At 41.7% G+C, this 27,132-nt stretch overlaps 2 protein-coding genes across 2 annotated transcripts in view; one reads left to right on the top strand and one right to left on the bottom strand.

Moving 5' to 3' along the window:
* The window catches only part of niban2a (niban apoptosis regulator 2a), a gene marked incomplete at its 3' end in the record, with an annotated part of 31,183 nt that extends 15,942 nt beyond the window's left edge, over window positions 1–15,241 (bottom strand). Inside the window, exons 1-5 of the mRNA XM_083984147.1 lie at window positions 15,031–15,241; window positions 10,009–10,139; window positions 5,876–6,004; window positions 5,675–5,780; window positions 5,318–5,485 (exon numbers count right to left, since the gene is read on the bottom strand). Of these exons, the coding sequence (XP_083840273.1) occupies window positions 5,318–5,485; window positions 5,675–5,780; window positions 5,876–6,004; window positions 10,009–10,139; window positions 15,031–15,085 (589 nt within the window). The 5' untranslated portion in view covers window positions 15,086–15,241. The remainder of the gene's footprint in view (window positions 1–5,317; window positions 5,486–5,674; window positions 5,781–5,875; window positions 6,005–10,008; window positions 10,140–15,030) is intronic.
* A 1,455-nt stretch (window positions 15,242–16,696) lies between these two features.
* stxbp1a (syntaxin binding protein 1a) overlaps window positions 16,697–27,132 on the top strand; it is a 31,799-nt gene continuing 21,363 nt past the window's right edge. The window contains exon 1 of the mRNA XM_083984214.1: window positions 16,697–16,779. Coding sequence (XP_083840340.1) covers window positions 16,743–16,779 — 37 coding nt within the window. The 5' untranslated portion in view covers window positions 16,697–16,742. The remainder of the gene's footprint in view (window positions 16,780–27,132) is intronic.

Raw genomic sequence — 27,132 nt, 5'->3', positions numbered from 1 at the left:
CTGTATTATCTGATTAAGATGCCGTATAGTACATAAATGTCAAAACTTTGAATCATACCCAGACACACACTGCTACGCTGCTGACAGGCCATAAACCTGGGATGAAAAATTCTTTCATTAGCGTCATTGCAGGTCTCTTTTTGCTGAGCGGAGTCAGTCTGAGGTCTGTGGATGGGAGCAGAGGGGGCTGCTGTGGGGGAGGAGACTGGCCAGTGATTGATGGTTCTCTGGTGGGCCAGCGGCAGCTTGAGGCAAGTCCTTGACTACTAATGTATTGCCCTGCAGCCTGCATCAGACTGGCTGCTGAGCTGCTGCCTGCTGGTCACACAGCAAAACACAGCGACTCAGAATAATATTCATTATAAATTAATTTCACCACTAAAAAAGATGTGTGCTTGTTGCTCATTTTTGCCTTATCATGTTGTCAATTTGATTTCAGTTTGAGCCTAGCAGGTCCAAATTTGGTTATTACATCACTTTAGGTTAATTACAAAAGTACAGTGACATTAATACTTTGTTCTACTCGTTACAATGATCTTTTACTATGGGTCAAGAAAAGGGGATTTAAACTGGTGGAAATATAAAAGCAAGCAGTTTCATGTTAAACATCAGTAATTCATAGAATGGCTGAGCTGCCAAACATCTGCCTGTTTTTTCTCTGACAGCTGAACATCCACATGTCAACTGACTGAAATCATCCATTTCATTTAAAATACATAGTTTTTGATAACCAAGGTGTAAAGTCTATCTCATACATGTGGTTTCAAATGTTCATTTTTGACCCTCTGGCTGGGGCCTACACATGCCACCCATGCATATAGGCGATGTGACATCATCGACAGGCGACCAAATGATATGCACTGTTACCATGATTAAATCAATCAATCACAATTTGTCTAGATTTGAAAATTGCTGGTAAAGAGGGAATGTAAGACTCTACAACATATAACACAGATCTAGTCATCTTTAGACATTGTAATGTGAAAAAACTTCCATATGATTTAAAATGTGATTAGTGGGAACACTGTCTGACTCTTCCTGTTGTCTGCTGCTCAACCACCACATCAATACCTCAGCAACACAGCCTGTGTGAGATGTTACACACTCTCTCTGTATCCACCTACTGTGGTGTAAATATTCAGACTGACAGTCAGACCGATCAGATGTCTGCCTGTGGGTTTGCACAACACTGCGGTGAGGTCACCTGTTAAACTGATCTGATTAACAGCAGCATGCCTTCTTGCAAATCAGCCAGTTAGAGCGATGCAAAGCAGCAACTGATCATTTTACTGGAGAACCATCAAAAAGCTTCAGGAGATTCAAACAGACATGCAGTGTGAACATTTAACCTGTGGTTTCTCCTTATCAAAGCTGAGTGAATGGTGTCTGTGTTCAGCACAAGAGCTGATTTGCATGAGGCTTCTGTGATGCTACCAGTTTACCCTTTATGGGCACTGCAGCATTTACTGCAGCATGACTGCACCATGCTCAGTGTGAGTCTGTGTGCTTTAGGAAACCCTGAGTCAAGAGTCAGATACATTTCTGTTATCCTAATCCAAATCCAGAAGGATTCTCCGTAGTCATTATTCTGCGATTTGGGGTATCATAATCACATGTTGTTAAAAGGTGTGGGCCAGAACACCAATTCTGCAAACATCTCTGGACTGTTTGGTGTTGTGATGGTGGTGGTGGAGAGTCTGATAGTCAGCAGCACTTTGAATGGCTGCTTGAGTTTGCCTCCAACAGTCTGACATACAGTACTATAGGCTCTCATGTTAATAAACATGTTTACAGCCCGGTACAAAAACTACCTTCCTCCTTCCTCATGTATGGGTAGGACTTATAGAACTCACTTGTTTATATTACGCTTCAAGTCAGGTTTACTCTGAACTTGGAAAATCTGCTTTTAGTTTTGATCCACCAACCGCAGGGAATTATATTCAAAACATACTCAAGACCTACACTCTCACTACTCCTGGACATTTTAAGACTTTGCTTTTAAACCACCCCAGTTCAGTGTGCAACTGTTTTACTGAGAATGGTTTCCTTGTTTAATTTGTATATTTCTCTGTATCTCAACATCATTGCAAATGAGAGAAAAAAATAATAATTTTCTAGGCTTAAATAAAAGTTTGATTAATATTTCATTAATGCTTAAAGTTCTTTATAATCAAGAATGTGCCACTTTTTGAGTGAATGGTAGGTGACACAAGCCACCTGGAAGTCATAGTTTGACAGACACCCCTCCTCTTTGCCAGTCTTGGACTAACTGGGAGTTCGGTGGCATCTGGTACCAGGAAGATGGCCACATCAGAGCGTCCTAATCTGGGCTTCAAAACTGCTCTTCAGAAACCATTAACTTGTCATACAAAGTGGTCCAAAAACTTCCGAAAGTGTTCAACTTAGTCACAGATCCTGTAAGTGAGAGGGACAGCAGAGAGGTCAGGGGTCAGGCTGAAAAACTATTCATCACCCTGAGGAAATGTTTTTTACTGGTTCTGGTTTTCCTCAAAACACCAGCTAACTAGACAAGAGGTGAGACTGGGCGTGTCGACGCAGGTCAAAATGAAAACATGAATGCCAGTCCACACTCATACCAGCCGCGGTGACACTAATAAAACAGCAGCGCAGGCTCTGTTTCTTACAACATGTGCCTGGAGCGCTGCCTCACAGCTGGAATGTACAGCAGGGACTCTGCCGTTCACGGAGCATGCCCCAACAGGTAGTTTAGAGAAGTTCAGATTGAGAAAAGGCTTGATAGTTCTGAAATAACAAACGAATGAAGCCCCTGTGGATTTTGCTCCTCTGATTTATTGGATGTTTTCGAACTAACACTGATATCTGAGCAGCCGGCGTTGTCATGTGTGGTTAAGTAGAGACACAGCACAGGTGGATCGCACCATAGTTGTCTAGGTGCAAAACAAAGTTGAATCAGGTTATGCAACTTTGTCATTGTAATGTGGACCATGGGACCAGGACATAGTTTCATGGAAAACTTGCTGTAAATTTTGACTGTATTGTTCATGACACAGGACTACTGTTTTGGCTTTAACTTTTACTATAGTTGATGGAAGTTTGTGTGTGTCTATAGGTGCTGAGTGATTTGATGCATCTGACTTGGCAGTTACAATGACTTCATGTGTGATGATGATCCGTCCTCTCAAGCATTTCAAGCTCAATAACAAACAATAAAGCCAAGATGTGCATTAGCATTCAGCCACTGAAGCCTAAAAGCTCGAGCAGCACGATAATTATATGCTCACACCTACAGGCTTGTAAAACCACATGCATCCACACCGTGTCCATGCACTTGAAAGTCTGGGCTATTTAAGGTAACGTGTTGTCTTCGTGGATTGTCTTTGTGTTGAGTGCTTTGTTCCTCGAATATATAGAGCTTTTATTTGTCTAATGTCATGTATTATTCACTGAGAATATACTTTGGTTAAAATAATTCACACATTCACATACAATTATTGTATATCTAGGCACATTATCTTATAAAGATGCTGACATTTGGTTGGATTATTTCATGCAGGAAATACAATAATGTGGATCTATCAATAATATGTAATTGAACTGTATGTATCTTAGACTGAAATATTTATGTAACAGCAAAATCAGAAAACAAAAAATCTTTCCAGTAAATTAAAGAATTAGTTGTATGTTTTGTAAATTAGATGTTTATTAATGTGGTTAATTATCTGTATGTGGATCTTTATCAGTAACAGTCAACACCACCTGCCTTCACAGTCAGCAGGATTTAAACAAGCCTGATCACGTTGCTGCAGCAAACATCATCACCAGTTTATCCCTCAATCTCTGTAGTTTTGTCTTTTCAATCTCAACATCTCCAGGTTCCCTGTTCACTCTTATACTCTCTAGTCTAAATAAAGCACAATGAATGTGATCACACCTGCATGCATGCATGCACATCACCACAAAAATGCCACTTGACATATTTCAAATGAAGACAGTTAATTGGCCTCACTGACCTGTGCTGCACAATGCAAATGTAAATGAGCCTGCCCCTTAAAACCTAATGTGCGTTTTGCGCGTCATTTGGCAAACAAAGTCTGGATGCGGGCCATTTTATTCTTGTACGCCAAGCCCAAAGGTGTTGCTCACAGTTGTCAAGCTAAGATGAGAGATACATTATGACAACGTGACACAAAAATGGTTGACATCATGTTTTCACATCCTCTGGCGTGTCTCTGCTTTCAGTGTCTCAACACAGAGACACATGACTCACACCGCAACAAGAGAAACTCTAACAGAAGAGGAAAGCACATCTCCACCCAGATGAAACAAACATCCAATCAAATGCAAAAACACATCAAAGGTTCCGCCAAAATACAATTCACCAACATGAACCATCGCTTGAATAATAGTGGCTGGAAGAAAACCTTTGACATGACAATGTCATTAAAAGGGAGAGGCAGACAGAGGATTACTGCTAAATATCTTGCTTTAACGTGACAAGGTTTACTTTTAGATCTCTTTCCCACGTTTCTTTAACTGTATCTTTTTATACTATACTCATATTTTATTTTATTTTTTTGCCAAACTCCTCACTCCAGAAGATGCCATCAACATACTACACTAAGCAGCAGAATCTGCTTTAGTGAAACCCAACACTTTGTTAAATTATTTCACAATCTGTCTGTTGTCAATCTGTTCACTTAATTATTTGTGTTAAAAATTTCCATCACTGCCGAGCGACGACATCTTCAAAATGTATCTGACCTCTGTTGAGTGAATACTGGAAACAGTAAAAAGCAGCGAACCATCCCCCTTGAAGAGCTGAAACCAGAGAATTTGACATTTTGTTTGAATTATTCTTGTGTCAAATTATAAATCAGTCAACCCACTTGAGGCTTCAACACTAGAGGGGATTATTAGAACAGCAAATTAAAAAAGGTGAGATTCTAATTTAATTTGATCAAATATAGTGCACAATGAGACATAAATCCTGTCTGTAATCATCGCCTGTCTCAAATAAAGTGCGGTTTTCCGCTTTGTTTGACTCCTGATTCAGTTTCTGTCTGAGCTGTGACGTCTGCAGCTCTGATCTGATGACAACAAAATGTCACAGCGTAACCTAAACCAAACACATCGCATTCCTTCAGCAGAATCTCATATTCACAGATGGTATGTTCAGGCTTCACACCGCGACACACTCACACACACCCTCGTCTGAATCATGGCGGATGTCACAGAGCTTTCTGGATGTATTATTGCTTCACATCTACTCATTGTACGTGGAAGTGAAGTCATTGTGTGTGTGAGTGAATGAGTGTATGTGTGTATGTGTCGTTACCATTGTTACAGTGTCTGACACAGTCCTGCAGCACAGCGTGCCACTTCTTCTGCTCCTTCTCTGTCATCACGCAGAAGTAGTGGTGACGGGCGTAGGGATGCCACAGGATGAGCGGGAACTGGGACGGACACTTGATAAAAGGATTACTGCCCACTTTGGCCTTAATGCCTACGACAAGTCACGTGACAAGAATGAGACAAGAATGAGAAACGAGAGGGTTTAGAACGTGAACTGCAGACATATTGGAAAGAGAATGTGGTTTCTTAAACCTAGAAACAAAAAGCAACAATACTGAGTTTATTAGGGTTGATTGATGAATACGTATCTACAGTTTAACACAGTCTGTCCCTTTCTCACCTGGCAGGCTGGTGTTCATCAGCTCTATGTACTCCTCCATTGAAGTCAGAGCCTTGTAGCCAGCACAGTTGATGGTTGCCTTTGGGTGCAGTCCCCGGTCATGTGCCTGTTAGAGAGATGGCAAACAAGCTAAGCTGTTTTAAGGCACACGATCAAATCGCCCAATCAGACAGCGGTTTGTTTCAGTAAGACATAACTCACTGTTTTACTCTCATAGAGGTTGATGGTGTAGCTGTTTGGCACGGATACGAAGCGATTCCTCCACTTCCGATTCTCCTCCAGGTACTGAAACAGACTCCCAGAGAAGATCATCCTTCCTGCCAGAGGGTCCTGAACAACAACAACACACACTCAGCACTAAGACATGAAGCACTGTCATAGTTTTATGTCATAATATATGTTATGACACTAACCAGAATAGGTGTGTAAATGTTTCATTCATGAGATCATTACTTTCACAGTCATTAAATCACATGTTTCATATGCATGAGATTGAAGTCTCTGGTTTCCAGATATGTGTGGTGGAATTTTTTTGCCCAGAATCACACGTGTAAACACAAGTGTTTACATACGGATACACACCACCCACTTTGTTTTTAGATTTCCTGTCGTAGATCAAATAATCCTGTAACTCAGACTCGGAGAGGAAGGAAAGAAGGAGGCAGGCGGAGGGGAGAGGCTGATAGCAGACTGAGTGCTGTTTGTTGGTTTGCTGTGAAATGTTAAATAACCTGATTCCATGTGCATGAGTGACATGTTCCCTTGTCTATAGTAGTAATTATATCAAAGTGGAGCAGAGAGAAAGTGATGATCCTGTACAGGGTTATATGGGAGATAATGATACAGATTGAGTCTGATTGTTAACAGAAACAGTGAAAATGTTGTTATTAGTTTAGACTGTGTTCATTTGAACTTTATGAACCTCTGCAACCCAAAGTCTGGTTTGTTGCTGTAGTGGCACACTGATCAACACACAGACGTTTGATCAGATCAGAAAAGATTCACAACACAAAACAAAGAATTAAAAAAAAAAAGAAATTGCAAATAAGATGCTTATTATGCATATCTCTACAGTATTTACTGTTTAGTGCAAGTGATACATTTTATTCCTCCATATTGGCATTGTGGGAGGAGGCTTTGTGCTCTTTGTGGCTGTCTGGATTATGTCAGGATGGAACACCTGGAGGGAAATGTTTTCTTGGACTCGATGATGTTTAGATGATGCCCTAAGAGAGGACAGCATGTTTCTCACTAGGAAATTATTCAATGAAATCACACACATTGGTATCGTGAGAACAAAAGGAAACTTATTACTTCATCAGTTTTTCACTAGATGACATGTCTATTACAACAGTTGTGCTGGGTATTGTATAGAAATTCTTGATATTGACACTGATACTGATGCATTTCTACTATCCCATATTTTATCCACAATTCTTTCTTTTTTATCAAATTTTAAAAATAAAATAAAATTAACATTACAGTAAACATTTTAGTTTTAATTGAGTTTTACTTTAAAGCGCAGCCTCTACTCTATCTCACTGGATCTTGGTTGCTAATCAGATTTACTCATTTTCTTCTTATGTATCAAAATTTGGTATCAAGTGACATGGCATTTTTTCATCCTCTGTAGTATCAAACTGATCCCATTAATTATTGAAACTCAATACACAGTCCTAAAAATGTGTCTAGATAGATTAGCAGGTGAGGTAATGTAAAACAAGCCCTAGCATGTGTGTGTGTGTATAGTTTTGGTTCACATGTTGTGTTTCTGTCACAGCCGTCCTACTCGTGGTGAAGCTGAGCTGCAGTAACAGAAATCCAAACAGCTTCTCTGCTCATGTGTGAAATCTGCTCCACTTTCCCTCCAGTGACTGAAAACATGGACAAAGGTGAGACCTTTGGTCCAAAAAGACGAGGGGAACACACAAAAAAACAGAGTGGAGTGCTCATTCATTAGGTGATGTACCGGTGCATAGACCCAAGAATGAGCTCATTCATGTAGCATGCATTGCATCAGGCTCTGGTGGACAAACAAAGCCTGTATTGATGCAGGTTTATGTTACACACAAGTCATTTAGCTACAAACAGCAGAGTGAATTTGTTCATCTTAGACCTCAGAAACATATTGAAAACATGAAAGGAAGCTGGGTGAAATAAAAATAAGTGTAATTCTGAATAGCAAATTGTGATCATTGGAATCACATTTTTTGGGTGATGGCTAAATTCTTAGGGAGCTACAGCATGGGCTAAAAAGTTTGACTTGGATCATTTACTGCATGTATGTTCCCTACTGTCTCCCTACAGTTCCTCTACGTCTCTACTGTCTCTACTAAATAAAGACAAAAAGACCAAAATGAACCTAAAAAAAATAATAGTAATAATTGTGTAATTACTTGAAACACATCATCACTAAACAACAGTCAGATAATTATCAACATTTTGGCAAATTGGCCCATTGCCATAATCCTTATAGTCATAGCAGTAGGTTCGTTACCTTTAATTGTCGGTGCAAGCTATTTTTTGAACAGCGGAGCAGAGCCGCAAGCTGCTCAGAGCTACGCTTCGGAGGCTAATGGGATTTCTTGGTTTCCCTCATCAAACTCATCAAATACACAATCCAACAACTCCAAAACGCTCTGGTGGACAAGTTGGGACCTGCACATTCACCACGCTATGAGATAATAACGGAACGTTACGAGACGGAGTTGTTTTAGAGGCAAATGCAGAGACTGCTTGCTGAAAAACTGCCCCCAATGGGAACGCGCATCAGCAGTTTTGCATGAATTTACCTGGAAACAACTCTGTCTCATCTCATAGCGTGGTAAATGTGCAGGTCACAACTTGTCCACCAGAGTGTTTTGGAGTTGTTGGATTGTGTATTTGATGAGTTTGATGAGTGAAACCAAGAAATCCCATTAGCCTCCGAAGCGTAGCTCTGAGCAGCTTGCTGCTCTGCTCCGCTGTTCAAAAAATAGCTTGCACCGACAATTAAAGGTAACGAACCTACTGCTATGACTATAGCATTTATGGCAATGGGCCAATTTGCCAAAATGTTGAACTATCCCTTTAACGTATAGCAAATATCCCAGTTGTTAAAGGGATAGTTCAACATTTTGGCAAATTGGCCCATTGCCATAATCGCTATAGTCATAGCAGTAGGTTCGTTACCTTTATTTGTCGGTGTAAGCTATTTTTAGAACGGAGGAGCGGAGCGGCAGGCTGTTCAGAGTTACACTATGGAGGCTAATGGAATTTCTTGGTTTCCCTCATCAAACTCATCAAATACAAAATCCCAAAACTCCAAAACGCTTTTGTGGACAAGTTGTGACCTGCACAATCACCACGCTATGAGATAATAATGGAACGTTACGAAACGGAGCCGTTTTCGAGGTAAATACAGAGTCTGCTTTCTGAAAAACTGTCCCTGAACGCAACGCGCATCAGCGGTTTTGCATGAATTTACCTCTAAAACAACTCTGTCTCGTAACGTTCTATTATTATCTCATAGCGTGGTGATTGTGCAGCTCACAACTTGTCCACGAAAGCGTTTTGGAGTTTTGGGATTTTGTATTTGATGAGTTTGATGAGGGAAACCAAGAAATTCCATTAGCCTCCATAGTGTAGCTCTGAACAGCCTGCCGCTCCGCTCCTCCGTTCTAAAAATAGCTTACACCGACAAATAAAGGTAACGAACCTACTGCTATGACTATAGGGATTATGGCAATGGGCCAATTTGCCAAAATGTTGAACTATCCCTTTAAGACAGACACACACACACACACAAAACCCTTCTGAGCATCTGACTGTTTCTGTTCATTGAACTTTGAAGGAACTGCATCCCAAGATGCCGCCAATTGCTTACAATCTAACTGTGACCACTACGCTGTGAGTGATGCCAACAATAATGGAAAAACAAGACCCGAGTGGTAATCGACTGGAATTATTCTTGAATATCCATTTTCATAATGGGATAGGAAACAGAGGGATGGTCCTGTAATTAGAAGGTCGGTGGATCGATCCCCGCCTTCTCCTCACCACATGTTGATGTGACCTTGGGCAGGATACTGAACCCCTCCATTCCCCTGTTGACTGATTTATCCCTGTATGACTGAATGGGAATGGGTGAATATGGACTGTAAAGTGCTTTGAGTGGTCAGTAAAACTAGAAAATGCTCTACACATTAAACATCTACCAATAAAGACATCACCAACATCATCTCCTTCCAGAGATTAAAGCACAGTCACAGATGGAACCCACATCCTTTTTCTGTTGATGTCTGTCCAACGAGCAGCTTTGAAGCTCTCTTTTAACGCAGAGACAATGAACTTGCCTTTCTGTGCAGCAGCTGTGACTGCGTCCCTCCTCCTCCTTCGATCTCAAAGCGGACGCTGTTGAAGAGGGCGACGGCGTACTGCTGCTCGTACACATCGCTGAACTCCTTCATCACAGCGCTGGTCCGAGCTGCAGGGGAAGGGCACAGTGACATGACATGAGGAAACGCTCTTACAAGACAGACTAATCATTACATAAGTGACACAGGCTGTTTTATGTCTCTATCTCACTTTTATTAAAATACAGCAGAGAAGTTTATGTTCCACAGTTTCATACTGGTTAATGTTTTGGTAATGTCAACTCTGCATCTGCAGTAATTTAAATGTCTTTGTTAAATATTCACAGTGGGGATGGAGACCTGCAGCTCTCTTGTGAAGACGTACTGTCCTTTCGCACGGTGCCATCATGGTCATATCAGATCTTTATGAAAAGTGCCATGTAATAAAATTTCCAAATGACTTTTGTGCAGCACACACCTTCCATGTCCTATCAACACTTCTCACGGCCGACTGCTACGAGCCTGTCAAACTTGATAAAGCCATTTATATGTAATTACTGCTTGGCAAACATTATAAGTTAATATTGATGATCAGTTTCCAGTTTTAAATTTCACATTCATCTGACTGCAGCTCTTTAGTGAATCCTCGATCTTCTCACAGTGAAACATTTCAACCATAAGGTTTTATAATCACACCACTGCATCAGCTGGAAATATTCTAGATGTGCTGCCAAATTCAGCATGAGCCTCAAGTTATTATTGTTATAAATTGAAGATTTGTGTATTTTAGACTTGTTGGTTGGACAAAATGAGACTTCAACATGCAGCACAGAGAGATCGTGCCTCATATTGTTCACCATTCTTAGACATTGAATGATTAGTCGATAATTAAAATAATTATTAGTGGCAGTCAGATCAGAATGTCCCTGTTGGGATCAGCTGAATTGAATCATCTTTTCACTGACTCAGCATTTCTTTCCCACCACTCTCTGCAAAAAGCATCCTAATAAAACTGTGCAAGAACATGCAGTGGAGGGGATATGAGCTTTTCCCACATTCCAGTGCCGTAAAAAAAAAAAAAAGTGAGTTTGCAAGCCGATCGGCGTGTTTGACTGGGTCAGCGGCAGACAGTGTTGACTATGATCTGTTTATGGAAGGGACGACACAGGAAGGAGGGAGCCTGGCCTGCAGTGGGAGAGCAGGAAGGAAAGAGCTGACAGGACAGACAGGGAGGGAATGTGGAGGAGACATGGGGGAACGGGGGGACAGTCAGGGACACACAACTATTAAAAACACTGTGTCATACCAGGAGGAGATGAGCGGACAGGTTTACAGGAAGAGAGTGAGATGGCTGAAAAAAACTGGAAACGATGGGAGATGTTCTGTACCTCCTGAACGCAGTGTTTAGTCAGGCTGGGTATCAAACATAATACTATCTCTGTACTGACTTCTCTTAAAATAGAAAGGTTTTTGCAGAAAAATGCTAATAATGTAATTATGGTACTAAAAATAACATTATCTGTTCTAAAAGGGACTTTTCCCATGAAATGTAACCAGAGCTCTGAGCCTCTGAGCACAGTGTGCAGGACTTCTGGCTTCAAATCCTTTTGTCACTTTTTTGGTTTGAAATTGCGGATATTGAGACTGTCTGTCTGTCTGTGCTGTGTAAACTTCCACCAGATAAGTGCTGCCTAATGGGGCCTTCGCTGCAAACGTGGAAAGAGCTGGTACTTTCCACTGGTCGTCTTGCTGTGCCAAAGTCAGCAGCCTGGGAAGCTGTGCACGGACAGCCTTCTAGGCACTTGGAAATTGGAATTAGGGAACAAAGACCACATCATATAACACACACACACCCAGTCCTCTGTTTCAACCTGTGTAGGCATGAAAAAGAGTTCTGCCATATCCCTCTATCGACTCCAGCACTTCTTTTCTTTCTGTTGATGTGATGTGATGTGTCAATGGAATGGCTCCTCCTACTAAAAAGGCAACATCTTCGTGGTACAACAGAGGATCACAAATATCAGTGGGATTCATCCTCTGGGAACCATGAATGTTTGCACCAAAGGCCATGGCAACTTTGACTGACCAACCATCCCTAGACTCAAACAAACACCTCAATCTTAATTTATACTTTTTGATCTACAAATCCACCAATAGCAAAGCAGGATGAAATGGTGCATTCATTGCTGACCACTGCAGCAGAACAGAAGATGCACAACGTTTTATTCTTGTAAAGTAACTTGCACTGTAGCTTATAATTCATTGGACAGTGCATACATCAAACCTGATGTCATATCCAAGTTTATTACATCCATGATCACATGGATGTAATAAATGTGACCTACAAACTTATAAGTGTTTCTGAAATCTCAAACCATGGCGCCTTTAAGCCTGGAAAACACAATGCTTAAGAAGGCATACTGTATAACATTTAACACAGATGTTATTTTGCCCTTTATTTTCCCTGCAATGATCGTAAATACAGACAGTCCAAATAGCTGCAAATGGCTTAAATCAGCAAAGAGAGGGGGACTTCAGGTGTTTTTTGGGATTATGGATGCATTAACCTGAATCCTGTATTTTCCTGTGATCCACCAGCACCTGCTACACAAACTGCGTCACATCATAGACGTAGCATTTTAGGCAGATAACCTGTCTTCAGAAATGTTACTAAAGTATGATCAGCACTCATTAAAAAGCATGACAAAGATGTTGACCTAAGTTGTTGGCTTAGGTCGCCTGCATCATTGACTCCCTGTGTTTTCTTTCTTGTTCTGCAAGATCTTCATTAAAACTCAGCAGCAGCAGAAAAACAAGCAGACAACCTTGTTTCTCTTGAGCATGGATGGTTGGGCATTAACTGTGTGGGTGACCAATGCAGCTATGATTTGAATTTGTGTGTGCGTGTGTGTCCTGTGTCTCTGTTGTGTAGGCTCATAAGGGAGGAGATCATTTTTGTGAGAATGTGCTTAGGCAGCAAGGATGAAGAAATCACCTTGCAGGGAGTTACACTCTCCAAATAAAACTCCCAAAGCATAAAATGCTGAGTAGTCTACACACACACACACACACGCACATGCAAACACACACACACAAAGGAGATTTGTGCCTAGCACTTTAAAGGACATGCTATTCATCTGTCCATGCAAAGGAGACAACAGACAGTGTTCAGAGAGACGACACAGAGCAGAGGGAGGGTGTGAGGCAGCAGACAGCAGTTTCTATTGATCCTACCAACATGTTGGTACCTGCTTTAACCTCGGCAGCTCCAGCTAAAGTCTCCTCCTCTGACTCAACTCTGTGCATATCTCATTCTCAACATACTGAGAAACAGGAAACATTGCACAATTTGAGGGATTTTAACTGAATACTGGAAGAGGAGTTCATGCATTTTTTATAACACCCTCCTCCTTTTTTGTCAGCACTCTGCAGAGTCACAGTTTTCCCAAATAGGCCAAATGTTTCTCTTATTACTAACAACACAGGTCACGTGAGACCTGAACACCTGAGGCAGCTCAGTTCACCAATGAAGACAGATGAAATCTAATAAATAGATTTTTTAATATAAGATAATACTGCACATACGTTGCCCCTATTTGTTCGAGCTCATTCTGAATATGGCTCACTGTTGTAATTCTTGATTATTAGATCCCTCTCCCTTTCTTAAATGATGGTGACTTGACATGTAAAGCAGCATTGGTGCAACAGGGTTCCAAATAATATCCCTTTATATATTTAATTCATTATTTCAAATAATAAATTAATTGAATTATGATGTCACAATTTTCACAAAGTTTGTTTATGGTCAACAAATATAATTTCCAATTATATAAAACAGAGAAAAAGCAACACATCCTCACATTTGAGAAGACAGAACCAGAGAATGTTTGGCATTTGTCTTTTTTAAGTGATTCCAACTATTTGTTTTTGGATCATGTCAGGAATGAATTCTGTTGCTACTGGGCTCAGTCTCTTCAAATACACAATAACAAACACGACTGATGAAACTAGAGAAACAAACCATCGCCACATGAGGCAGCATCGAACACTGTTATTCTTCCTGTTTTCAGCTATTCCTGACAGTATTTCTCTGTCTCGTTCACAGAAAGCACCAGCAACAAACAGAGTGTCTGGACCTCAGGGACATAATCTATGGTTTCTGGAAGTGGTTTCTCTGTGCAAGTGTGCATGCCAGCACGCACGCACACACACACACACACACACACACACACACACACACACACACACACACACACACACACACACAATTACAATCCTTAAGTTGTAGGAACACATCCCTGCCTAAAGTGAAAAATATTTGGAAGGTCTGGAGGATCCAAATGCCAACTCAAACACAAAAACACACCAGTCTTGTCCCTTCTCCAGAGCTGCTTTGTCCCTATGATTCACAGCCAAACTGCTTCTAGCAATGATAATCTTTAAATTTCAAAGACGCATCTACACATCCATGGAAGTGTTTCAGCCGCTGCACTCTTCCTCTGCCTCCCTCTGCTCCCATTGCCTTGTTGAAATAATCACAGAGACCTGCACAGAGCACAGTGGGAGGCTGGAGCAATCTGAGACCTAAATAGCAGCCGGTCCTAAACTTATACAAACACGCTTCCCTTTGGGAAACCTACTTATTATCTCTGAGAAACAGGGCCGCGGCAGAGCTGGGATTCAGATTCAGCTCTGGTGAGTGGATCAGAGTAACAATACACTGTAATAAATGAAGAGAGCAGACCAGGGAGAAGTCATTCAACACATATTACAGTCAAACTTTATACACTATTCCTGTACAGAGGTTTCAGTGGACTTCCCAACAGTTCACTTCTATCTAAAATACAACATAATACTATATGAAGAAGTATTAGAACATAACCATGAGTTTTATAGGCTGTTACAGGACATAAAAATGTAATAAAGTTGTCAAAAGCAATTTTAAGTGTTGTTTTTGGATCTGAGCAAATATTAACTAGTGTGTGAGAACCTGTCTGTGTGCAGCTCACACTCTCCTCTTACCTGTAATCATCTCCCGCCTGCTCTCATCCAGGTGAGAGGAAACCACGTCCCCCATGTTTCCAGGAGAGCCGAACAGATCCTGCAGGTATCCGAGCTGCTCACGGGCTTGTCCTCCAAGGTGAATCTGGTAGGGCTCTGGTGATCCGGTCTCAGATGTCCGCGGGGAAAGTGTTTCTCTGTCCTGCTGAGAGGCGCACGGCTCTCTCTCTCTCTCTCTCTCTTCTCTCCCGCTCTGTGGTGGGGGAGGAGGAGGAGGAGGCGGACCGAGGCGAGGCGACTCTCCACCGGTACGAGGGAGGTGAACACTGGCCTGGTTCACAGTGGTAGGACACACCCTCTGGGAGTCATCACTGGTCCAACGTGTTCAGTCGGCCCTGCCAAGGGTGTGGCCAGAACCAGGAGCTACAGTAACAATAAAGCATATTTAATAATAACTGTGGAATTTTCTTCATTTAACTTTATGGTTCATCAAGATGACGTCAAAATACAAATCTGCATGAGTTGAAAAAGGTTTCCTTAGTCATGAGGCTCATTTTGACATGATAATCCATAATTATTCATTTGGACTTACTGCACTCTAATAAAACTCAGAGAGGTCAAATTAACTAATTTCTATTGGAGGCTCTAGTGTCCATTGAGGACCAAAGTTTCCCATGGTCTCCAGTGTTGGCGTGTCCTACATGAAGGTCCATGCTGCCCCCGCGTGGACACTTTCATATTGAAACTGGTATGTATTACTATTATTTCTAGATTAAAAATAGGCTGATGATGAGTAATATTCTCGTAATGTCTGCAGGTTATTTTAAACGTATAATGTCATTCTCGTGTGTAAGTGTTAAACATGTGAAAATAGCCCATTATTTTAGCCAAACGCACAAGTTAGGAGTTTAGTGTTTGGATCCTCATTTGGTTTCCATCAAGAAGGTCCATATAGGCTATATTTAAACTTATTAAACAGGGATTATTAATTACTCGATAAATGAATAGGTGATCAAAAGAAAATTAATTGGCAACAATTTTGACTGACTCCAGCCTGTCAAATGGGAGGGCGTGGAGCTCCTCTGTGTTTAATGATAATAATCTAGACGTTGCTCAGCCAAAGTAGGCTGTAGGTATTTCTGACACAAGATACAGTCTGTCACAGATCAAAAATAAAAACAATCATCAAACTCTGATTTATCTCCACCTCTTCACCCGTTAAAACAACATGAGTAATTGCAAAGAGTTGTTTTTCTCTTTGCAATTACTCATGTTGTTTTAATGACCTATGACAAAGATTGTTTTTCTATGATCTGAATTTAAGAAAAGCTTCACACTCATCAATGAACTCACGTTTCTGAGAGGTATAGGATGTCAAAGCTGAGGAAGGACAAGTCGGGGACATGAGAACATGAAAAACACAGTAAGTGAAGTTTTGTGAACAACATTGACCTAATCCATGGCTGCAGTAAATAGTTTACAGCTAATATAAGGCATTTGCAGCCAAACGACCACCACCAATGAGGGGCTGATGCGGAAGGATACGCAGTGACGTTTCCTGCTGGAGGCTCCTCCGCAGCGGTGTGAGGTGAGAGGAGGGAGAGAGAGAGAGAGAGAGAGAGAGAGAGAGAGAGAGAGAGAGAGAGAGAGAGAGAGAGAGAGAGAGAGAGAGAGAGAGAGAGACGGGAAGGAAGGAAGCAGAGTGATCATTCGGTCCAGCACTCAGCAGCATCATGGCACCTATCGGATTAAAGGCGGTGGTCGGCGAAAGTAAGATTATTTTTTATTAATTCGTTCTAAATTCGGCGAGTTGTTCCACTGCTGCGCTGCGCCGTGCGCGCAAATGCGGGTGTATTTGCGTGTGTCTGTGTTTTATTTTTTTTATTGCAGGATGCGGATAGCTGGTAGCGCATCTGGGTGATGATGATGAAGGTGGTGCTGTCGGTGCTTCATTGTATCCTATTGTAAAGCCCAGCCGTGTAGTGAGGGAGCTGTAGGTGATCTGCAGAGGCTGGGCTGTCACCGGGCTGCTGCGGCGCGGATGCGCAATTGTGTGTTGAGGCTGCGGAGACCTGAAAAAGGCTTTGACAAGCCGTGATTAGCCCGCTGATGGAGGATGAAGGCTGCATTCTCCAGAAGGATGCTGATAGCCCGGAGGCAAATGCAGCCCACATATACGCCCTTTTAGCCTCAATCAGCGTTTCTTTCAGGAAAGCTGCGCTGCATTGGAGCTGCATCATAAACCATGTCTCTGCATGGATGTTGTGGCACACGATGCTGCAGAGTCCTGCCTCTCACGCCTCTCGGCTAGCTAATCGTAGCCAATAATCTAATGCCATGCTATTGATTGTGAAGTGATCGGACATTAACACTCGCCATCCGTGGGATTCCCTGATTTCAGCAGCGCCTCACCCCCCCCTGATGGAGCATGAAGCGGTTGCGTAAAACACCCTTCCTCTACCGGAGCGTCTCAGCGCTGAAACCAGCCGCTGTCAGCTGGCTTTCACCCTAATGGCGGATTGTGACCAAGACGGGAAAGTTGCCTCAAAAGGCCGCTGCCCGAGAAATTCCGCATTATCTGTACACGAGCCGTCGTCCACTAACGACCAGTGAATGCCCTTCCATCACCACCACCACCACCATCATCATCATCAGCATCATCATGCCCTTTCCTGGTGTTGCGCCAGTCTGTGTAATCCTGCATCGTTAGGGCTGTGGACGCGACTGTCCAGTGTCTGATTGGCTCATTTAGAGGCTTTTAGTGTAGGTTTAGTGTCGGTGTGTGGTGCTGATTCAGGCCTCAGCTCCATCCTCCTCAGGAGGGTCAACTGGGTGCAAGTGTCGATGATGCAAGACAGGCCTGCTCTGTGGAAACACGTTGAGAGCACTTCATGTAAAGGCCCGTGTCTCACATAGAAGCGATGGTTTCCTCAGCTGCACGCTTTCCTAATTTTTTTTTCTTTTTTTGGGAGGTGGGGACGTGCCCTGCCCGTGCTGCAGGATCTGCCTCATTTGGTATCTGTTGTTCATCTTATTGATTTGGTTTCACATTTCACTAACTGAAACACACACGGTAGTTCTGTAGTAATGCCTCACCTCCTGGATACCCAGTCTCTTACATTTCTTAAATCTGATCGGGCTGGGCCTGGGCATGGGCACTGCTGCAAATTTTTAGGCCCCCACCCCCACACACATCCACCTCCCTGTAGTCACACACCTTTTCTGCTGTGAAATGATATGATATGATGGAGGGTGAAAAGGTTTGTTCTCTGGCCCGTAACCAACCCACATGGAGAAGGAGCTGATCTAACATCCAACAATGATTACAAATCCCCCAAAATGCAAATTCACTTTGAAGGCTACTGTAATGAATATAATGACATATTGTAACAATTAGGCAGTGATGACTACCAGGGCTAGAGGATAACATAGTATCACACCATGTAAAATAAGAATACAGTAATCATAGATGTAGAAAAACCCTTTCATTATATTGATATATTTTGTTTATTTTAAAAAATTCTAATCATTGATTTTTAACAATGAAACTGTATAAAACACGATGTGATCATATTGTCATGATAAGAAATATTGGCCAGTCATTCTGTGGAGTTGGAGCAGATCTTTTACAGTAATATGACTGGGGAATAGCGCTTGGCCTCGTGCTATATTGTAGCACCCTATAATGGGAGCACAGATCTACATTTGCAAGCCCTGAATGATTGTTTGTTGTGTCTATGATTTTCTGTAATATTTCCTTTTCAACATATTTCTTCTTAGGCCACAAGACTGAAAATTGGTTGAAGTGATATAATTTGTGCACCTACTGTGTTACACAATAAAGCTTCACAGGCCAAATATCCGTGCATGTTCCACTTAATTATTCAAGGCCTTGTAACTGGCAATTACATAACCCAGTTTGTAAAACTAACGGCGGGCACATGCATGCTCTCATTGTGGAGTGGATCGTCTTTTCTAGAACAACGTAAACACACCGTGCACGTCTCCCAGTAGGTAAAGGCAGGGACGCAGCATGCAACACCTGTGCTCCGTTTGGCTGAGGTGAAGCAGGGATGGGATTGGTGGAGGAGGTGGTGGGGGCAGAGAGGGAGGGCGACACCGTCATGGGTCCTCTCTGCAGCAGTGGATGTAGCAGCCAGGATGAAGGAGGGGGGATGGGCAGCGGGCTCTGCTTCACCCTCCCCTTTCATGACTGTATAAGAGCATCAGTCCCAGAGAGCAACAGAAGGAGAATAAGGGTGGATGAGGAGGCTGTCATCAGTCACCCTCAACCTGAGCCGGAGGAGATTTATTTCCAAATGACGGTGCTGCTCAGATTGATGAACCCAAGGCAGCGCTGCAATTACACTCCTGTGAATACAAAGAAACAATATTATCGAGTGGATGTTCTGGAGGTGAACGCTTAGTACTGTATGATACATTCAGTTCTGTAGCACTGGATATCATTACATTATGCAGGTGTTCATGTTATTCTCTGCTGTCGTGATTTATATTTACCCAAGAAAGTCCAAATCCAAACTTTCAGTCATTCATCCACTCATTTAGAAGCAGGTTATATGATTAACATCTTGTATCACAGTGCATGTAATTTCCTATCTTTGATCAAATCTTGACATGTACTGCAGTAGATTGTCTGTAAATTTAATTCAGAAGCCGTTTATAGATAAAATAACCAGATGGGATTGTCTGTTTTTGGCTAATCAACTGAAATAAATCACTTACAAAGCAACATACTTCATCACAGTCCTGCAAGACCCCTGCAAATGCAATAACACCATGAAGCAGTGTGGGATTTCTCTGCCCAAATAGTGTATTCTCCGTTGCCAAACCCTGCTTCAGTCTACTGATTCCTGTTGGGGGTCATGAGGTTCATACTGCACATACAGTCAAGTTGAATTGACACTCATGGTTCAGTGTACATATTAATCACTGCCCTGTAGTTGCACATTTGTTACAAGCATGTGATTGTGCAATACATCAATTTAACTGTAATGCTGCCAATACATCCTCTGCTATACACTTATCTGCACACAGTGATGTAACTACAGTGAGTCTGGATGTTAAAAATATCTATGTGAATCACTGGCCCATTTTCATCCAGGTGACAAAGAAGTCATCAGTAATCACCCTGTTCAACTCCAGTCTAGCCTTATGTGTGTAAATGGCATGTGGAGGTAGCCTTCGATCATGGCTGTGACAGCTATACACTGGAAATTACTAGTGGGTTGTTATGTGCATTTTTGCCCTGATTTGATGGGTTTGAATTTAACATACAACAGTAAACCACAATCACATGGTCCTTGGCAATTGAACCTAGCACTGTAAACATAGACACTATTTTCTCTTTGTGTTATTTTTTATCATATTTCTGAAAGCAGTCCGTTCAAAAGCATATCACGGGGCGGTGCGTGGCGCAGTGGGTAAAGCGGCCGCCCCATGTAGAGGCTACAGTCCTCACCGCAGGCGGCCCCAGTTCGAATCCCGCGACGGGCAGCCCTTTCCTGCATGTCATTCCCCCTCTCTCTGCCCCCCCCTTTCCTGTCTATCTCTACTGCGTGCTATATATATATATATATATTAAAATTAAAAAAAAAAAGCATATCACACCTGCAATAGTAATAAGAGTGACGTAGGCTATAGCTGTTCTCATGGGTCAAGGTTATGTGTCTATGAATGCAGAGCTAAACTGAAAGGTATGCTAACAGATTTCAAAGGAGGTTAAATCGAAAGCAAATGGACTTAATTATTTGCAAATTTGCTTTCGATTTAACCTCCTTTGAAATACTATGACCTGGGCAAATGAGAATATGCACCGGCGTATGCTAACAGAGTTTGTCACACTGTTTCAGTAAATAGCCTACATGTATGTATGGAATGTCATGTATAATGTAACCTATTAGGATACAAGACATTTTGATATTCAAGAATACGAAATGTAATAATGTCAGTATCAAACACCATTCCTCAACCTGTCAAGAACTGAATACAGTGGTGGAAAGCAACTATTTCTATCACTTCTTGTCCTCTGTTGTTAGCATGCTGACCAGTTAGCTCCAGTCGGGCCAGACCGTCTCGTCATTTCCTGATAGTGAATCGCGGTAGTGTCCAGTCTGGCCTGAAAAAGTGTTCAGAATTATATCATATTACAACGTCTTATACTATTCAGCAATGGTTGAAGATTTTAAGTGATACATAAAGAGCTACATTTTAAGATATACACAACAAAAAGTATTTGCTCCTAGAGCAAGCTTTAGGAGGATGTAGTTAGCCTAGCTGGGCAAAGCGAGCCCGGCTCTGGCCAGAGATCAGTTTTTGGTAAACAACAGCTGAGCACAGTGACTGTGCAGCCTCCAAGGTCTTGGTAGATCTCACTTTACTGTTCTTTTATAAAGAAAAAATCAACACCTTCAATGGTGAGAGATGAGAGTGTTGATTAGCAGCCTTTAGAGGTGCAAGCAGATACATTTCAACACACCAGCTAGTTGTTGTCTCTTGTTTTGTCAATCTTTATACTAAGATAAGCTTCTTCTTCACTGTCCTTACTTGAGCTGTCCATTTACAATATAGACACAGGACTGCCATTGATCTTCACTTTTTACACATTGCTGCAAACGTGCAGGTTTGCCAAAATATTCAGCCTTTCCTTTATAGTTGTGATAAGTAAGTTCTCCTGCGGAAATTTCTGGAAGTGCGCTGGTGTGTATTTACTTCTCTCTGTGTGGGACTTTGTGAAGAGAGGGAAGCAGCAAGGTGAAACAGAGAAGGACACGTGCATGCACTTACAGATGCAGATGCAGATACAGATACAGATGTAGGCTACACTTACACATTCAACACACACACAAAGCACTGTTGACCTTGGAAGCATCACTGAACCAGAGCGTCACACTCTCGTCTGGGTTCAGTGTCTGACGCAGTGCCTGCAGCCCCTGGGCCTACACAGAACACACACAAAGAGACACACGCACACAACAAACACACGGGCATGCTGCACGCACAGACACACTCAAATAAATCCATGCCGAAATGTCACGTCGCAGTGTTTACAGAGCATGAAGAACTGGATGAAATAGAGCTCTCTAATGCAGGGTTACAGTGGCTCACAATCTTAATGAATTCCCCTTCTCTTTCACGGAGGAAGAGTGCTGTGTCAGAGCTGGCAGACGTCCTCCTCCTCCTCCTCCTCCTCCCACTCTGTAACAGCACGTGACTGCTCTCTCTCCATCCTCCTCTTACATGCACACACACATACAGTGCAGGCAAATTTAACACTGTGATGCAGAAATATCTACTTATAGGAGGTCGGTGCTGTACGACAGCCAAGTAACGTCGGCCAAGATGCTCTAGCAACATCAACAAAAAGAAGGAAAGCAGATTAAGGACAGAAGGGAAAGGGAGAGGATAGCATGGCATGATGGTGATGTGTGAAGTAGTAATGCAAACTGTAGGATGCAGAATAGAAATGGTATTGATTTTGGCCCTGTCTTTGCTGTACATTAAACAGCGCAGCTGAGCTGGATGAGACTGCAGCGCACTCAGACTGTCAGACAGAGCTCCAGCCAGGTCGCTGCAGCCTGCGATATCACAATGCATCACTTGCCTTCTACAGTCTACTATATACGGTCTGCCATTTTCATTTAGAGTGCACCACAAGCACCATAGACAGAGCTGAAAAACAGGATACAGTAAACACCACTTGAGTTTATTAATAAATTCATTGAATTGAATAGCTAATTTTAATAAAATAATCAACCACTGGCCTTTCTGATAAGCATTTAGTCAAGACAGTAAAACAGCATCTTTAGTCTCCATAATGTGAGGTATTTCATATTAATATTAGAATATTTGGGGCATAATTACAAGAGGGATTTGATTAAATTGTTCGGGGATTTTATTTGATTGCTCATAATGTGTGTGTTTTAGTGAGTTGGGAGTCTCTGTAGAGGGATGTGGGCCTCCACCTCAACACACTTCCTTACAGATCAGATTTATCAGGAGTCAGAGAACAAGGGAGAAATAAATAAAATAGAACATATAACCACACCGCTGGAGATCTAAACTGTTTTCCTGACATGCCAGTACACAGTTTCTCTCCTAGATACTATCATCTACAAGCATGGATGCCCAAAGTGAAGTGATTGGATGGAAGGAGTACGCTACATGTAGATCCAGATTAGATTTGACTGGATACATTAATGAATGCGTCTATGAGTGGACGATGAGTCAACAAAAACCAGTGTCCAGGAACAGAAAAGAAAGAGATGGATATTGTCATGTAGATATATAAAAAATGATTATATGTGTAGAGACGGATTGAATTGGCTGTGGTCATCACCTTGCATTTAAAAATCAATAGATTATATTTTATTAGGGTTGCATGTATTTTTAAATTCATTATAGGTAAACAAGCGATATAGAATGGCGATATTTCTGCTTAAATTCCTCTAACAGGGGGCGTTGAGCAGATGTTTCGAAGCTCCATGTTTTGCTCAGTGATCAGTGATTAGTGAACTGTTGTCAGAGATGAAAAGAGAGTTTTTTTGTTTGTTTCATTTTATTTTTGGGCCTTTTTGCCTTATGATAGTTAAGTAGAGACTGACAGGAAATAGGGAGACAGAGAGAGAGGGGGAACGACATTCTGCCGGCTGCAACGAGAACTACAGCCTCTGCACATGGGACGCCTGTGCTACCAACTCAACTAAAAAAGAGTTTATCCGGGTGTAACGGAGGTGCACTCACTCACCCATAAAGGACGTGCTAACCAACTTGCCAAGCGGCTGTCAACCTCTTGGCAAAGTGGTTTGCATTGTCGCCTGCCGTGCAGGAGACTAGGGTTTGAACCCCACCTAGGGCAGGCCGTGAGAGAAACACACCGCAGAGGGCCAGATATGACATCGGCTACACGGGCAGCATTTCTGAATTGTAATTTCTTGAGCAGCATTTTGTGTGTGAAATATTTTTTCTTCTTGTTGTTGCATTAGTGACTTCTAGCTGATAGGTAATTCAGTTGTTTGTCAGAGAAGCTCCTCAATGTCATGTGAACAACAGTGGCTGACGTTGTATCATGCAACTTGGCCTGAACATCTAGTGTAGTTGTGTTATAAAATCCGATCTTTGTGTCTTTGCACAATGAAATATTTATATCTCAATATCTGTAGACATTAGGCATTAATACATTGATTCTTGCTCATGTTGACTGATGATGTGATGTTATCGATTGGCCCACACCTTGTTTGCTTGGACTTCATGAGAAAAGGTCAACATGCTGCAACACAGTCACCAGAGATCAGTCTGCTATAATTAATATCCAGGGTCTGTGGCAGGAGAATTTCTTCATGTCTCTGCACTGAGGTTTCATGACTCAGCATTACTATATCTCCATCCATCTTGATCTCAGGTCATGGGAAAGGCTCCTCGTGACCTCTCCTGAGCCTAGATGACCTCTGACCTCTAGAGTGGATATATATAGGAGTCCACATAAAATCTAATGCTTTTCTTACAAGCCACTTATTCTGGTTATGGCTGGTTGGGGCTGTTATGTAACTGCAGGCTTTGAATAGCAGACAGGCCATTGGTTTCAAGCTCAGCATGTAGTTTTTTATGTCTAGTCTACATTTTGACCCCATTTGATTCAAAATTTCTATTCAAGTTATACTGAACTGTAGTAACAATTGTGATGTGATACACCTATTATTTCAATAATCAGTTAATGCTGATTATTTGGATCAGTTGATTGAAGGCTGGTTTAAAAATGTAATACAGAATGACAGATGTTCATAGCCCAAAGCAAAGTCTTAAACTGATTATATATTATTTAATTACTCATCCAAAAATTGTAATGTAATCAGTTTGTTAAGACTTAAAACAAAACAAATATCAATTTTCAGTCATGAAAATAATTAAAACGAATTTTCTAATCATTTTAGTTCCATTTTAACACAAGGTTATATTCAATTCATCTCAGTAGAAAAATAACGGTGCCACTGGCAAAATACCGCACATGTTCTTGTGCATTTCTCTATGACACCTCATTGTTGTCTACTAGATTTACTGGTGGACAATGATGTAGATGTGGCTGGCTCCATGTGTCCTTTATTTCTCACAGTGGAAGCTTTGAACTTGAATCCCTCTTAGTGAAGCTGCAAGTGTTTTTCTGTCTAGAAAGATTTAAAAAAAAAAAAAAAAAAAAATTCTCTCAGCTGAGCCTCGGTGAAGGCTGTCCTTGTATTTTAGCATGAGCCTGGCTGAAATGTCTGCCTGTCTCTTTAAGATCGTCAGTATCTGCGTCTCTGGGGAGTGATGCTACGGTGAAGCGTGGATCCAGAGGAAAAAAAATGGGTCATGTACTCATAGGTGAAAGTCCCTGAAGGGGGAGAACCACGAGTCAAAGGGAGAAACTGCCAGCTCCTCAGTGCTGAATGCGTAGCATCAAGGCCGGAAGGAGAGTACATTGACCTAATCAGCAATATCATAGTAACACATCACACTGGGTCTTGTTGTGGCCTAAATGTTGCTGTCATGTGGGTGAATTCATGTCTGGCAATCAAAAAAAAATGCAATTGAAAGTTGCCTGGTGTCTGTAAATTTAAAGGGCTAGTATTATGTAATAAATAGGATGTTTAAATGTACTTGACACTTTTAGAAGTGTGTTAAAGGTCTGCCATTAAAATCCTGTTGTAGCTTTGGTGTTCGTTTTCTTCCCTACTCCACTATGAGGATGTGTATCCTGTTAAACTGGATGTTAGAGAGCAAGGCGTCTGAGTGTGTGTGCGTGTGTGTGTGTGTGCCACTCTGCCTGTTTGGTTGACACAGCTGTTGCGCTGTTTGTTCAGGTCCCTTCCCTTCTGTCTGACTGGTGTGTTTCTGTATTGTTGTGCCTCTATCTGGAGGTCAGAGAGGAAAAATCCACAGCGCTGTCTCTGCTCCCAGTTTATCAGTTACGTCACTATTTTAGTTTCATAACTACAGGACTTTGAGAAAAGAGAGGGTTGGAATTAGCTTAATCTTAGCTCATCTCTGGAGACCCCCCAAAAAATGGTTTGGCTAAAATGTTTCAGACAGTTATTGATGTCTACAGTGTACGAGAATAAACTAGAATAAAATACGGTGTGCTTCAAAAATTTGACATCAGTTTGTATTTGACCATAAATTCAGGCAGATTAATAGGGTTGAAAATGTGCAGTATAATTCTCCACCAGATGAATTCAAGACTAATATATACTCATCTTTGAGCTTTTATTAGGATGTATTTTTAATTTCCATATAGGAAAACAAGCGTTGTGTTTAAAGTTTGGTGATATACGTAGCTGCTTAAATTCCTCTAACAGTGAGCGTTGAGCAGATGTTTTGAAGCTCCATGATGAGAAGAGAGTTTATCTGTGCAGCATTTCTGAAATGTAATTTCTTGAGCATCATTTTCTATGTGAAATGTTGTGTTTTTGTTGTTGCATTAGTGACTTTTAGACGATGTTTGTCAGAGAAGTTACTCAAAGTCATGTGAACAACAGTGGCTGACATTGTTGGAGATGTATTTCATGAAACTCGGCCTGAACATCTAGTTTAGTTGTGTTATAAAAGCCGATCTTTGTGCCTATTTACACGATGAAAATATTTATATCTCAATAGAGATTAGCTCATCTCTGGTTTCCACCAACCTCCATTTAAAAGACTGTCACGTTTACCAGTTAAACACTCCGCTGTGTTGGCAGACACTTTAAGTGACATGTTAACTGACACACTGGTGACCAGCTGTTTTTGTGTGTTTTTCTTGTGCCACACTGATGTTGGATTTGACACTATTGGTATCACGGGGAACAAAAGAGATGAGAGGGGAGATTATGAGCTAGGAAACCACAACAGTGAGATGCTAACATGCTGCATAGTGCTAAAGGGAGCTGCAGAGTTTGGTTGTAGTTATCGCTATTGTCACGTGACATCTTTTTATTACTTGACCTGTTATTGATATAAAAAATAATATTAAAGCAGAAGTAAGCGGAATGTTTGTGTTAATATATAAGCATATTGTAAGTATATAAGGCGCACTCACACTAGGGCCAGTTGATCCGTGCCGTGCTGAAGCCCGAACGCCCCCCCTCCTCTGTC

This window comes from Trachurus trachurus (genome assembly GCF_905171665.1).
Source record: "Trachurus trachurus genome assembly, chromosome: 12".
Lineage (NCBI taxonomy): Eukaryota > Metazoa > Chordata > Actinopteri > Carangiformes > Carangidae > Trachurus > Trachurus trachurus.
This window is presented reverse-complemented; position numbering and strand designations above follow the sequence as displayed.